The 15,723-nt window shown below is 44.3% G+C and overlaps 1 protein-coding gene across 2 annotated transcripts; it reads left to right on the top strand.

The window, feature by feature from the left end:
• Positions 1-2,305: 2,305 nt before the first annotated feature.
• MTHFSD (methenyltetrahydrofolate synthetase domain containing) lies at positions 2,306-10,033 on the top strand. 2 transcript variants are annotated; one of them, XM_075280636.1, is made up of 8 exons: positions 2,306-2,350; positions 3,023-3,126; positions 4,946-5,059; positions 5,351-5,464; positions 6,230-6,320; positions 7,243-7,355; positions 7,752-7,877; positions 9,282-10,033. In XM_075280636.1, the coding sequence occupies exons 1-8, from the start codon at positions 2,323-2,325 to the stop codon at positions 9,837-9,839; spliced, it is 1,248 nt and encodes a 415-aa protein (XP_075136737.1). In that variant the 5' UTR covers positions 2,306-2,322; the 3' UTR covers positions 9,840-10,033. The 2 variants fall into 2 exon arrangements, with proteins under 2 accessions (XP_075136737.1, XP_075136736.1); XM_075280635.1 differs by lacking the exon at positions 4,946-5,059 and adding an exon at positions 5,091-5,204 and having other exon boundaries at positions 9,282-10,030.
• Positions 10,034-15,723: the final 5,690 nt, after the last annotated feature.

Raw genomic sequence — 15,723 nt, 5'->3', positions numbered from 1 at the left:
GCTCGATTGCTAGTAAATACCAAGAGGTGGGCTATAAACTTTTGACACGGTGGTACCATGTGCCGGTGAAATTGCATCGGATTTTTCCGTCTGCCTCCCCCCTCTGCTGGCATTGTGGTTCAGAGGAAGGGACCCTCCTGCACATTTTTTGGGACTGTGCCGCACTCCGGGCCTTTTGGGAAGGCGTTCATAGAGTGGCCTGTCAGGTCTTCCAGCTCGCTCTTCCTTTCTCTCCAGCCCTCTTCCTGCTCCATCTTTCGAATCTCCCTCTCCGCACATACCGCAGGTCCGCCCTTTGACATGCGATTAATGCCGCCCGGGCATGTGTCCCAGCCCTTTGGAAATCCTCCCTCCCCCACTGGCTTTGCAAAGTGGAGGACATTAGGGTAATGGAGGACCTCACTGCGTCGTTGCGAGACGCACGAGAGGCCTACATGGAGGCTTGGACTCCGTGGATTCTCTTTCAGGGTACCCGCATGTACAAAGACCTGGTTGGCTGATGTGTCTCCGTGACTGCTGGTTCCCTGGCCGGAGCCGAGAACTTCTTTTCTTCTTCCTTCCCTTTATTTAATTTTGTGTTCATTTTATCCCATTGTTTGTTCTTTTGTGCTTTGCTTTAGTATTAGGTGTTTTTTCATCCGTGCAGTCGAGATTACTTGTATAATTTGCCTGTGTTGGACAGCATTCTGCAGCCCTGTTTTACATCTGTTCTGTTTTGTTCATTGCTTGTTTATAAATAAAGAATTTATAAAAAAAAAAAAGAAAAATATGTTTGTACTCATATGCAAATTAGTGGAGAGTCCAATGGGGGTGTGGCCAAACGAGGCTGAGCGTAGCAACAAGGTAAATATCCAGTGGCCATTCTGCAAACTAATTTTAGGAAAGTGCTCACAATGCCGAGCATTATATGGTTTAACTAGCTATAACCCGCGACTCCGTCCGCTGTCCCCTCACCCTTGCGCGATCCACCTGCAGCGCGGCCCGTGGCCTCCCACGGCCCTTTCCTTGTGGCCAGTGCGTCGTGGGCCGGGACCCCATGCTGCTGCACCTCTGGCCCTCTCCTTTCCCTCCACCTACACCCCCGGGTCTTCCCTTACCCCTCACCCGCATCCCCGGCCCCCTTTCCAGTTCCAGTCATCTCCTACATCTACCCCTTCCCTCCAGCACCACCCACCCATGACCTCGGTTACTCTCCCCCCCTTTCCACATGTGCAATCTGGCCCCCCTCCCCCCTACTTGCCTTCTGCCCTCTGCTATGAAACCCGACCCCCCGGCCCCCTCTGTAACCCCTACCACCAGCACCTCCGCCAAACCAGCAACCCCCCCCCCCCACCGATCACCCATGCCCCCCCACCCTTCTCCCCCTTAAGCAAGCCGGTGATCCCTGTTCCCACAGCACTCACCATGTAGATGCTGGGTAGCTGTGTGATCTTTCCGTGTGTGCCGTCCTTTCCAAGCTGTGTGTGTTCAAGGGTAGGTGCACAGTTCAAGGGTAGGTGCGGCTGGGCTTGTTCGGGCCGGGTGGTGCTGCATGCTACTCCGGCCTGAGGCAATGTGTGGCATGTCAGTGGCATTCGGAAGCATGCGGGCAGCTGTCATGTTCAGCAAGGAGTCCCTGCGCGCTGGCCACGCCCACAATTTGGCGCCAACTTATGGGCCACTGTGCTGGCTCCCTATCCCGCCCACACACCGCCATGCACCAATAGGAGTGGCGTCTAACTACCTGCGCTGACGTCATGCCCACCCCGACAGTGGACCAGGTGACAACTTTGGAGGGTCGCGGTGGCGTTTTGGGGTGAGTGAGACACTTTTAAAGTAGCCTATTACCCCTTCCTGGCCAATATGTAGGTGTGCGTGAAATTTCTAGGAAATCCATTCAGCCGTTCAAGTGTGATTGAGGAACAAACATCCAAACTCACAAACTTTCACATTTATAATATTAATAGGATTAATAGGATAGGATAATATTAATAGGATTTATAATATTAATAGGATAGGATAATATTAATAGGATTTATAACATTAATAGGATTAATAGGATAGTGATTTCTTTCAGGGCATGTTCATTGCTGACAATTTAATCTCACAGCAGGAAAAACTTCACCTATGCATGTGAACAGGGTTCCAGAAACCCCATCTACAAGCATTTTCAGAATACCAAAATCCACATGAAATTTCATTGTGTGAATACGTGGGACACTACACTGGCTAATGGCAGCTGGTTGTTGTGCATTTCTCACAAGTTTGACCCCTCTGGGATGCCATACACACGGTGCAGACACTTAGAATGTGCAGCTGTTAGGAAGAGCAGAACAGCTAAACATGGAGGCTGCGCTCACACTTAGGCCAGGTGAGTTGTATTTACACTGTATAAAGCCGGGAGGACACACAAACAGCAAATTCTATCATAGCAGCAAAATAAGACAATATATCCTAGTAAAATATTCTAACTATAATACAATAGGAAGGAAGAAACAAAGCTTTATAAGTAAAATAATTCTAGAGCTTGTTCAGGAAAGTCACCTAGTACAACCTATTGAGCTAGAACAAGTAACCTATCTCCCGCCCCATCTATCTGCATCAGGTAAACATCCATAGGTGTCATTTTTGGGGAAAACATTTTTTGCTACCCTTTAATATCCACAGTGTGACCTCCTTCCCTTGCATGCGTGTGTTACCTGTGTTACCTGGGGTCTATACATTAACTACATATTAATGTCTAGTATTTTCTCAGAACTTCACATTTGTCAGTGCTAAATGTAATTGACCACTTCTGTGTCTGAAATACCAACTTTCCCAATGTCCTCTACCTTGTCCTGTGCTGTGGTATTACTCACTGGTGTATCATTTATACATATTACCTTCATAGACCACCCACATGGTCAATATCAAAAATAACAGGGCCCAATACTGCCCCCTGTCATCCCTGCTAGTAGCCACACTCACCATCCATATCTGATTAGTTTACCTTTGCACTATTAACATCATGTGAACTGGGCTGAATCTCTCCCTCTTTCTCCAGGATGCAGCAAATGGGATATTCGGCAGAAGGTTTGGGATTATATTGAACACAATAATCTGGCAGATTTCCCACGGCCTGTACACCATCGGATCCCCAACTTCAAGGTATTAAAACACAGAGAAAGTGAATGACTAAGGACCCACGGACCGGAAACGCCGCGCTAAAGCGCTGCAGGAACAACTGCAGTGGGAGCACATTGTGGTAATCCCTGCAGCGCTTTGAACAAAAAGTTCACTGAGTTTTTCTCCGTGGACTTTCCGTTACCTTTATATCTATGGGAAATCCGCCGGCATTTCCATAGATATAATTGACATGCTGCGATTTCCAAAACCACAATGGTTTTGGAAATCGCAGCGTGTCCGCGCTACATATTTTACCGCAGAGTGGGCATGGGATTCGACCATCCACTTTGCAAGTACTGTAAAACGATGCGATTTTTCCCACGGTGTTTCACTTCACTCAAAGATACTAGCTAACAGGCTGAAAACTTATCCTGTCCTATTAATGCTTAACCTATGTTCACATCTGATTCGGAGTTTCCTACACAGACCCATCAGGTATTCCTGGGCAAAAATGTGCCCCAAGTCCAACTTTTTTGTCTATTGATTTCAGTTAAACAACAGACGTCTGGCAGACCCTATTATAGTCAATGGGCTCCAGTCGTGTCCGTCATATAATAGATCTGTGTTTATCCATTATTCTGGTTCTCTAATGGACTAGAATAATGGAGGGCAAAAATAGATGTGAATATAGTGTTACACAGCTGAATGTTATGCCTGGTTCACATCTGCGTTTGGAGAGTCCGCATGGGGACCCGCCTTAAAGGAATACCGAACGCATTGGCAAGCGGTGAGCTTGTGCTTTCCCGGAACATGTGGACAGAAAAGTATGTCATGATCTACTTTCATGTCCGCATGACTTGTGAAGAGACCACACGGAAAGCACACGGACCCCATTATAGTCTATTGGGTCTGTGTGCTTTCACTGCTCACCGCTTGTCAATGCGCTCGGTAGTCTGTTGGGGGGGGGGTCCCCATGTGGACTCTCCAAACGGATTACCAAATGCAGATGTGAACCAGGCTTTGCAGGCTGAGCATAAGTTTGGGTTCCAAGTTCATACATTTTACCTGCACTGATACATTGCAGTAAACAAGACCTAAAAAATATTTGTCATTCTCATGTGAGTTTGGGCATAATTGTATCAAACTCTCAGCACTGGGCTTTGAATAATTTTCCTATGTAGCATATTACAAAGAAGAAGAATTAAAGTGGTTTTCCAGGCAAATAAATCAATTTTGAAATAGGCCGGGGGAGGTGAAAACCCCCCAAAAAACATACATGTCCCGGGTGCTCTGGTGTCCTTCCATTGCAGTCTGGTCCTGCAGCTCGGCTGCTTTCTTGCTCTGGAAATTGTTGCCGGCTGTGACATCCTGGTTGCCTTTCGCTGAGGTCGCTGATTTGCATCAGTAGCCTCATGAAGGTTACCAGGGATGTCACAGATAGTAACTGCCTGGTTCCTTTCCTGAGACTGCTGAGCCTGTTAATTGGCCTCACTGGTCATGTGTGGAGGGTGCTTCCATCTGATGACAACAGAGCTGCAGGACCAGACTGCTTGGGGTTGCATCGGGAAAGGCAAGTATTTTTTTTTTTTTTTCACCGCCCCCAGCCTATTTAAATAATAATTTGGGTGTCCATTTTTGCCTGGACAACCCCTTTAAGTAGTTTTTGATAACCAGTTTGACATTGTTAAATACTTGTTGCCAGCTCCACTATTCCTTCCCTGACCAACTTGTGTTAATTGGATGACATCATGTGATGTAAGATGCACTGTCAACTCCCACTTATTTTAATTCCACATTAATAGATTTTTCAAGCCCCCTACATGAATGCATCTCAGTGATCTGACCCTCCTCTTATGTGCAGGGGGCAGCACAGGCTTGTGAGCGATTAACAACCTTGCAGGATTTCCAGTTAGCGAAGACAATTAAGATAAATCCTGACACTCCACAGAAGAACGCGCGATTCCTCACCCTACAAGTAAGTAACCATCCTCCTTCTGCTTCTTCAGGCATCCCGTCAGGCAAGTCAAATGGTGACATCTCTGGAGGTTTTCAGCCAGACAAAGGAAATTAAAGTGGATCCAGACAAACCACTGGAAGGTGTCCGTCTGGCAGCTCTACAGGTAGCTCCAGTTCCCGAGCTCCTCTTTATATGTTCTTGTACAATCCTATAGTTGCCCACAGTCTTTTCCTGACCCATGACCTCTGTTGGTTGCTCCTTACTCCCAAACACTATTTGTACTTGGTGATTTTCTGTCTTTACCAACAGGCCAATAAAACATTGCTGGTTCCAACTCCACGGCTCAGAACTGGACTTTTTAACCGTATCACTCCACCTCCAGGGGCCAGCAAAGAGGTGCTGAGAATCTGCTCCACCTCACAGGTGAGTGACTGTAACTAGGCCATGAGCGATGTAACTTACCACAGACTTCAAGGGGCTCACAGGGACTTTCATATTGGTGGACTATATTTAAAAGGAGTTTGACAGTAGTAAACTGGTTAGAAACCTAATTCTTGTACCTTGTAGAAGTGATTCTACAGTTTCCAAATATATGTCTGTTATTCAGCTGTTATATCAGGTACTGTGAGTAGGTCTATAACCAATTTATTGCTGACAGACTAAGGGTGCATTCACATTAAGTATACGCTGAGCTGATTCTGAACGTAAAACACGTTCAGAATCAGCGCGTACAAAGCAGATCCCGTTCATTTCAATGGGAGCCGGCATACGAGCACTCCCCTTTGAAATTAATGGGCTGCTTTTTTCCCTATTGTTTTCAATGTGAGCGCTTGTATGTTGGCTCCCATTGAAATGAATGGGATCTGCTTTGTACGCGCTGATTCTGAACGTGTTTTACGTTCAGAATCAGCTCAGCATATATTTAGTGTGAATGCACCCTAAGAGCTTAATAGGAAGGACATGACTCCCAGCTTCCCCCTAAATAGAAAGCAGCTTGTACCCATTATTGTTGGAAGGTACCTAGTAGATACACAGCCCCAACTTTTGCCTGTGTAAACAATGAAGGGGACGTAGCTGGACAGGAGTGGGGCCTGAGTGTTCCTCTTATAATCACTGTATATTTATTATAAATTATATTATTCCTGATGTTCAGTGCAACGTCTACTCATCTTCTCACATTATCTGCAGGGTGTGAAGGATTTCAGCGTCCCAATGGGCCTGGATTCTGTGGTGCAGGTGGATTTGGTAGTTGTGGGATCTGTTGCTGTATCTGAAAAAGGTAAAATGATTTTTATTCCACATGAGCCAAGGCCAGTGAACCCTCATTCATCTTCAATGTGACCAGAACAATGGACATATGGACCACTAAAATAGACACCAATGGTGCCCAGGAGATCTCATTGACTATAAATTGATCTATCAGGTGTCTCTTCTTTAAAGTTCAATCCATCAGATGTAAAAAGTAGGACTTCTAGCACTGAGAAGTCAGGAAATGTCCCCCATTCCCTAACAAGACTGGAGGCCCAGCCCTTGCAGAGTGTGAAGAACATGGCAGATATTTTCAGAGAGGCAATGCACTCACTTGTGAACCCACACCTTCTTTCAGGATGTGACAAGCCCCCCTTTTAGTGTGTGTTACACTCCTTTTTGTGATGTGGGCTTGACTGATTATGTACCATTTTTGTGACATGACTTACACATAACATGTGTCCTACATCACATATGAAATGTCAGATGTGGGATCGTTCCACCGGGCCCAGGAGATTTGCCCATTTTTTAGGACTATGGGAGGTCACCCCTTTTTAGTGAGCCTAACATGTTTCATGAGAGTTATCTAGTATGTACAAGAGATTAAGCAAAAGAAGTCCAGATTTCTCTATTACCCATATGAGACTGGGCTCCAATCACCCCATACCCCAGAGAGGAAGCCCAGCAGCACAGCCTGTAGTCCCTGGAGACAGTTTGTATTAATGTGAAAATAACAGTGAGATTATGGGTGAGTGTTGTATGTAGCAGGAGCTGGTGGAAACTGAAAGATGGCAGCTAGTAATGCAGTATCTTAAGGGTAGGGGGATCTTGTTATTTCAATATGGGTGGGTGGCTTTTAGAAAAGTTACTTTGTCTGTAGTTAAGAGGAACTCAAATATAGAGAGTTATTTTTTAATGTCAGTGTGATGTCTGACTTCTTCTGACTTCCTCAGGCTGGAGAATCGGGAAAGGAGAGGGTTTTGCAGACATGGAATATGCAATGATGGTGGCCATGGGCGCAGTCACAGAACAGACTGTTGTGGTCACTATGGTCCATGACTGTCAGGTAAATAAAAAGTGAATGTCAGTGATGAAACCATTTTTTTCTGAATATTGCATCTGAAGTGACTTTTCAACCTTCTACAAACGTCCATGCTTTGTGCAGTTCCATTTAGTAATCCTCATAAATGATTTTTATCTATGGTCCCAGTAGTAATTGTATTGCAAGCTTCTGAGCTTTCTGGTTAAAAAATAGAATTCTAAAACTGCAATGTAGACTGACACATAGGCAATAGGTGTATGATGAAGGTGGATGGAGATGTAACAATGTGTGCCAGCTGGGTGACAGTTTAAGCACTAGATTGGTGGTCATTGGCATCTACTATATGTGTAGGAAATTAAGAAAAGAGGGATTAACGACCTGTAATCGGGCACTGCTTATATCTGCTTGTTGTGTTTGCAGGTGCTGGATTTTCCCGAAGATCTGCTGGATGACCACGATCTGACAGTGGACTATATCCTGACCCCCACCCGGGTTATCAAAACAAACTGCACTCGTCCAAAGCCACAGGGGATTATATGGTCCAAGGTCAGTCTGTCATATAGCATGGGATCAGCAAAGGGGATCCAGTACATTGGGGAACTGCACATGACATGTCTATGTCTAACTGTTGTTGGTGAATAAGAATATGATCAGACTTAGACTTACCTACAGGAAAGCAAGTGGTCCCAAGACATAAGTGGGTAGTTTCACTTTAGAAAAGTTACACTGTCCATGGGTAAGAATAACCCAAATATATAGGTCGTGGGATGAGGTTTACTGTTCTTCTGCTGGGTCAGTGATAAGAGAATTATGTGACATCTGATTCGGCTTTCTGTTCCCTCTGCTTGGGGACCTGAGAAATGGAAACCTACCGTATATACTCGAGTATAAGCCGACTTTTTCAGCACATTTTTCATGCTGAAAAAGCTCTCCTCGGCTTATACACGAATCAGGGTCCACGAAGCACAGAAAACTGGAAGGACCTGGAAGGGGGAGGTCCTTTAGTGCTACTGCTCTGTGATTGGCTTGTCATGAGGTCACGTGACTGTGATGTCATCAAAGGTCTTGTAGCCACTGGTATGTAACATCTGCAGATAAGGTTGAGTCTAAATCCTAGTAGCTCCGCCCACACCAGAGTCCGATCACATGGTCATGACATCATCAGAGGTCCTTTAGCACACTAGGATTTAGCATCTACCCTGCTTATGAGTGGCCAGAATTCATTGTGTCTTATGGAAGATGTCTGTTGTATGGAGGAGAGGAAGCTACAGGAAAGTGACACACAGGGACCTTCCTTTAGTTACTCTGCCTATTAATGTCAGGCATTTGGGGTTATTAATTTAGTTTCGGTAACTCCATGTGCCTCACATTAATAGCAGTTAACCCCATCATGTCCCTCATATTAACCCCTGTGTGCCCCATATAAGGGGTACTAATATGTGAGACACATGAGGGTACTAATGAAGGACCTTAATTATGAAGATACCTAATTATTACTTCCATATGTCCCACATATCAGTAACTCTTATGTGAGGCACACAGGGGGTTAATGTGAGGGACATGATGGGGTTAACTGCTATTACTATGATCCCCATGGAGTTACTAAGCTGTAATCCACATGACCTGACTTTTTGTCTGCAATGCTGGATTTCCCCCCCTCAGCTTATACTCGAGTCAATAAGTTTTCCCAGTTTTTTGTGGTAAAATTAGGGGTCTTGGCTTATGTTCGGGTCGGCTTATATTCGAGTATATACGGGTATATCCACTTAAAAAGCAGTTTCTACCGGGTTTCAAGTGGAATTGGGAAGGGATGTGATCATACCCTTATACAGATGGGCAGTATTCTGCATCAGAGATCCTGTATGAGTGCATGTGAAATATATTAGTCTGGAGTACAGGCTGTTTATCTTACAGAGGATTGAGGAACTTTTTTTTTTCTATGACTCTCAGATAAGTTGGGAGATGATGAGTAAGATTCCAATCCTGAAGAGGCTTCAGGAAAAAGAGCGCAGAGCTGGAAAAAATGTGATGCTGAGGAGTGAAGAAGACCCCATTCTGAAAAAGCCAACCGATGTGTCAACAAGTCCAGCGTACGTCAGTCAAACTGTACCCATCAAAAACAATCCAGCGGATCAGAAAGAGGTCACTACGGTTTACATTGGGAATATCTCCCCCACTACACGGGTCAGTGAGCTAAAACGCATATTACGAGAGCAGGGGGCTTCTCCTCTGCATCTCACATGGCAGGGAAACCAGCACAGAGCTTTCCTGGACTACAGCGATCCATACCAGGCTCAGGAGGTGCTGTCCAGCCTGAAGGGCTTGAGTATAGGAGGGCAGACTATTCGGGTAGAACTGGCCAGAACCCAACGGAATAGAGTGAATGGACACCAAGCTTATGGGGATAAAAAGCAAAGTGATTACACCAAGCATGGTGGTGACACCACAGAAAAGAAAAGGTCACCAAGTCAAGAACCAGGAGAACTGCCTTCCTCTGTGAAGTTGTGACAAATGCAATATATTCTTCATTTTGTTATTTCTGTTATAAGAAAACTGGGTGACAAACGACAAGCACTTTAAAATGTTTTCATTCAGCTTTTCGACACTCCCAAAAAGCTAATCAGCCTGGTTATTAAGCAAAACGTCTCATGTTCCCATCTCAATATATGACTAATCTAATTTACCGGTCTGGGGAATCTGATTTACAGCAGGTGACAGGAGAGGTAACAGGGGCCATACATTACATTATATTAAGGGGAATCTATCAGACTTTGTCTAACACATTTTAGTATTAAAAAACCTGTATTTTAGGCACACATTGTTCAGCACCAAAAATTTTGACTTGTTTTGCAGTTCATGCTATTTTGTAAAAAAGTGGGAACGGTTCAGCAGGGAGGGAGTGTGGACTTTGCAGAATGCCTTATTTACCGTTTTTGTTGCTTATGCCAGAAAACTTGCTTAAAAAACACCTGAAATCTCCAGCTACTTGCTGATGTAGGTTTGAATTCCTGGCACTTTGACATCATGAGATGTGCCAAAATGATCATGGTTTGCCTATTAATAAAATAAGTGCATCTCACACCAGTGCAGAGGCAAACTAAAGCTAGATCTGCATCAAAGTCTACACAGATTCCACCAAAAATGGGCTCAAAGTACATCATAGTCTATTGGGTCCGCAGGTATTCTCCGTCATTCGGCTCCCGTTATCCTAAGTTTGTACAACACACCAGCCTTAAAGGCGTTATACATTATCCATAGGATAGAAGAGAAATAACTATCTGGTATGGGTCTGAGTGCTAAGACCCCCCACCAGTCCTGAGAAAGGGAGTGATTCCAACCCCCTTAGTGAATTTAGCAGCCAGGCTTGAATGTAGACATGATGCTTTCATTCTCCTATCCCACTCAATGAGAGCGTCAAATAGCCAAGTGCTATACTTTTGTTATCTCCAGTACTACCATTGAAGTGAATTCATGACATGCAGCAAGGAAATATGCCTATATTCAGACCAGATGTATTTATGCTGAATTCACAAAGGGGGATCTCCCTTCTCAAAATCCATAGGGATCTCTGTGGTCAGACCCCCATAATAAGTCACTTAATCCTCTATCCTATAGATAGAGGCTAAATATTCTTCATTGCATAATACCTCTAATAAGTCCAATGAGGTTATGACTTTGATGCCAGCGCCATCATGAGATTATTCTCTGGAGTTAGCTGCTGCCTCTACTCTATGCAGGATCCAGTTTTCTCATTTGGACTGTTTTTTTCTTTTGTGGCAATGGACAGATATCAGCATATCATGCAGGGTTCCTCTGTCCGCTTGAGAAGTCGGACATCTTCTCTTGCGGACAGGGAAGGACGGGCACGGAGTGCAAAAGAACGCACCCGATGCCCATTCAAGTGAATGACAGGTGTCACGAACACATCTAGTGTCCTCTCCTAGTGTCCGTGACAGATTAGGACCGGACACTACATGTCGGACACCGACGGTAGTGTGAACGCTCCCTTAGTCTGTGCCCTCTCACAAGATCGGCACACTCATGTCTGAAATACCCTGATTCACTTTGAGGACCCTTCTTCTTCCACTATGTTACTCTCAGTATGTGGCTTATACACGGTAGGCACATTCTTCTAAAATCTGCTCACTGTCTTCATCACTATCCTTCCACAATTGTTTTACTTATATAATTTGCATCCCTTCTATTATTTCTTGTTTTTCCCATATTAATAAAGTAACTCAACATGTTTTAGGATTTTATAGCATTAGCAACCAATGACCATAGTATATTGCTGTCCAGTATACTGTGCATATAGTACAGTGCACACTTTGGCCACTAGTCGTCACTCCAATCACATGATTGAAATCTGAGGTCTTCCAAGTGTTAGAGTTGTATAGAACTTTACTTTGTCCCCTTTACCTAATGATAGACATATAGTGAGATTATTACACCACTGACCGCTCTATAGATCTGCAGAACGTTACCATGAACACTCTACCTCTTAGCAGATACATAATGATATACACTATAGAATATTACAGCAGTGACCTCTATGGGGATCAGCAATTCCTTTCATTTTTGTATCATTGTAAAACATACAGCAGTAGATACAACAAAACAATACGGCAATGCAAAGAAAATCAAAACAACAAACAGAACAAAATAACTGTCATAATGACTGACTTAATAAAAGAATCCCTTGCTACCTTTCGTGTCACCCCCTCTACCTCATAGATTATAAGCTCTTGCGAGCAGGGTCCTCAGTCCCGTTGTGTGAAATGACTTTCTTTGTAATGTAAGGGCTCATTCACACTACGTAAACGGCAGCTTATTCTGAACGTAAAACACGTTCAGAATAAGCGGCGTATAAAGCAGTTCCCATTCATTTCTATGGGAGCCGGCATACGAGCGCTCCCCATAGAAATGAATGGGCTGCTTTTTTCACTGCGAGCAGTCCCATTGTGTGAATGTGAAAGTGTGAATGGAAAGTGCCCGCGTGTACAGCTAGCTCTGCTCATGCCGAGCCGTACACGCGAGCACATCCCATTAACTTCAATGGGAGTGCTCGTAGTGAAAAAAGCAGCCCATTCATTTCTATGGGGAGCGCTCGTATGCCGGCTCCCATAGAAATGAATGGAACTGCTTTATACGCCGCTTATTCTGAACGTGTTTTACGTTCAGAATAAGCTGCCGTTTACGTAGTGTGAATTCACCCTATCTTTCTGTCTGTATTTGAACCCTACAAATTGTAAAGCGCTGCGGAATATGTTGGCGCTATATAAATAAAATTTATTATTATTAAATCTTAAAAAACTGGTCCAACCACCACACACATCACTCCAGAAATCTGCCCACACAAACTAGTGTGAAAGAGCATTAGAAAAAACTAAAGGAACGTGGTAATAAAAAGTGTGACAAAAACAACAAAAGGTTTCCTGACTGGAATCTTAATGTACACATAACTAAAACTTTCCCTGCTTGTCCCATGCCATGACATATTACTAATAATAAAAGTACAAAAGATTTTCTGCAGAGACGTAAAAATAGTAACAAATGCTCCAATTTGGGTTCTGGTTTTAATCATCATCTATTTCAATATTGTATATTTCAATGTCCCTAATCAGACCCATGTTTGAAGGAAAGGCACCCCTATCCACCCCCACCCCCCTTTATCCTCCACCTAACCTGCACATCTCCATACCATACCACACAGTATTACAGCTCAAGTTCATTGCCTGTAAACCCTACATCTACAACATAGTTTAAAAAAAAAAACTAGGATGTCCGCACCACCAGGATATGTGAAAATTAAAGGGAGTCTGTCACCAGGGCGAAGCATATTAAACAAGCCACCCAATTAGGTCAGGGTGACCTGGATGTAACACCAATATTCCCCTTAACATTAATGCCTCCGTTGTTGAGATATTAATTTATTTCATATTATACAAATAAGCAAACTGACCATACGCACGGCTCAGTTGTTCCATACTGCTGTGCCCCACACTTCTCTAGTATGGTTCAGGGGATATATTAAAATATCTCCTAGCCCTGTGTTCTTGTGTTTGCACCAGTGTTTTAGAGCACTGTGGGACATAGCAGTTTGGAGCAACAGAGTCGCCCTTGGTGCTTAAGATTTCTCATTTGTACATTGTGAAATAAATTTACATCTTGGCAACGGAGTCACAAATTTTCATGGAGGAAAAGGAGTTACATTCAGGTGAGCCTGGCCAATCTGCATTGTTGGTTTAATATGCTTCACACTGGTGAGAGACTCTTTTTAAGCTGAGACACCCTGAAGAAGATTCCCCTCCAAAGAAGAGATGCCCTAGTTCTGCCCAGCGTCTCATACTTCAAAGAGTGCACTTTCACCATATTACCAAAAATGTTTTTAACCACTTTACCTCCTGAGAGAATTTTCTTCTGAGCAAGAACTAGGCACCATGGATTCAAGATGTAGTACCTAACAACTGGGTACCTGTAATAAAGTGTTATAGACCCCATTACACAGACCTCTAAATGTCCCATAGGCTTATTCCACTTAAGAGTCCACAAAAACAATAGGGACACCCACTACTAAACCCCTATAGTAAATGGACAATGAAGTAGAGAGTGCTCAGTGATATCCTACATGTTGCCACACTCTTCCTAGGGGCAACTACTTTCAACTTCAAGTTGTTCCTCATATGCAGTTTCCTATGGAAGTAGCGCTAAACCAAGTCCCAAAACTTCAGGAGATCCTAATGAAATCAAAGGTCACAGACCGTCCCCAAATTCTGATATGGACAATCCTTGAGTGCCAAAGGCTTCTTTTTTTTAAATCTAGTCCCCACCATTCCAGAGCAATCAGTGCAGTTAGTTTTGGTGCCTGATATGCTAACTAGACTCTAATGTCAAGTGGGTGGTGCCAGGCAGGAGCAGGCAAGGAGGTATAACTCAGAGCTCCAGTGATAGGCAGACAGTATAAAAGAAAAAATAGGCAAATATACACACGCTTACATATTCCAGGCCTTGGGTGTGGATTGATATCTGAGAGTCCATTGCATGGAGAGTATTTGTACTATATGATAAGTTCAATATGGCTGAAATGCACTTACCTTTTATTCGCTGGAGACCAAAACCCAAGCAGAGGTTAAAGGGGTTGTCCCACGTCGCATACTCGCTAGTCTTCGCTGCAGTAAATTCCTCTTTCTTCCGGCTTTGTTGCGTCATTGGTGGGCGGGGTTACATATGCAAAACCAGCGGCGAGAAGTCGTCGTTTCTATGCCGCTGGCCCTGCGTGTGCGCTGCCGATGCACTAGGCATCAGACGTACAGCCTCCACAATGCAATACAGACCCGGCATCCGCTGTAATAGAGAGGCGGATGCTGGGGAGTGTAGACGCCGGCACAGGTCAAGCCAGCAGCATCAGGACCGATGCTGCTATTCCGCTCCTCCCCCCCCCCCCCCTTTCGAAATAGCACGATCGCTCCTGCCACCGCTGGCTTCACCTGTGCCGGCGTCTACACTCCCCGACATCCGCCTCTCTATTACAGCGGATGCCGGGTCTGTATTGGTGGCCCCTTCCCTCCCCCTCAAAGTGTAAACTACCCCCCTCCAGGCTCGCTCCCGTGCACTTAGCCCCTCCTCCCTCAGAGCAGCAGATACATCACTTGACTTATGACCAGATAAGTCAAAGGATGTGTCAAAAAAACGAATAAAGTGATATAGTGGACAAACAAAGCAGTTTTGCTGAAGCAATGTATTTAGGAAAAGTCTTACAGTCACATTAACAAGCAGTATAGATAGGATCCTTGTGATGGGACAACCCCTTTAAGTTTTTATTATATAAGGTCCCACCTCAAGAGGTTGCCTTTTTGCTGGGTTTGCATAAGTTGATCAGCATGTTAACCAAGAACTTTATTTTCATGTATTTTTATATACATGGGAAGAATATGCAAATCTGTCTTCCATGATGTAATTAGGAACTCAGCTGCTGCCTCAGTGTTGCAAACCAATAGAGGGCGCTCACTGGAATGTGCAAGCCTGTCTTCCTTGATGTAGTTAGAAAGACAATATTTCAGTGAAATAACCCAATAAAGGCTGCTCCCTTTAAGCATCATGCTCGACCTTCCAAGAGGCCTTTGTTTTGCAATGACGCTGGGATTATTACCAGGTATAGTCTCTCAATCGAGGACGGCCGTTTCGATGTACTTGCATCTCGTCAGCTCGATGTAGAGAAGACTATAACCTGGTAGAGGTGAGAGGCTTAGACAGGGTTAAGGGGATATTGTCACTCCTTTATATACAGTAAGTATTAGCAGTAATGTTCTTGGTACTAGAAGAAAGTTGTTTCGATTGAGGTTAAAGTGCATGAGGTCACCATACCTGTGGCAGAGCATCATCTGTAAAGTGC

Source organism: Leptodactylus fuscus, chromosome 7, assembly GCF_031893055.1.
Source record: "Leptodactylus fuscus isolate aLepFus1 chromosome 7, aLepFus1.hap2, whole genome shotgun sequence".
NCBI classification, from domain to species: domain Eukaryota; kingdom Metazoa; phylum Chordata; class Amphibia; order Anura; family Leptodactylidae; genus Leptodactylus; species Leptodactylus fuscus.
This window is presented reverse-complemented; position numbering and strand designations above follow the sequence as displayed.

Excerpts from the sequence above, each read along its gene's own strand:
- MTHFSD (XM_075280636.1), top strand. The coding sequence starts at position 2,323 with ATGGAGGCTGCGCTCACACTTAGGCCAG. Across the intron at positions 5,060-5,350 it reads CGCGATTCCTCACCCTACAA|GCCAATAAAACATTGCTGGT; the intron begins GTAAGTAACCAT and ends CTTTACCAACAG. Across the intron at positions 5,465-6,229 it reads GAATCTGCTCCACCTCACAG|GGTGTGAAGGATTTCAGCGT; the intron begins GTGAGTGACTGT and ends CATTATCTGCAG.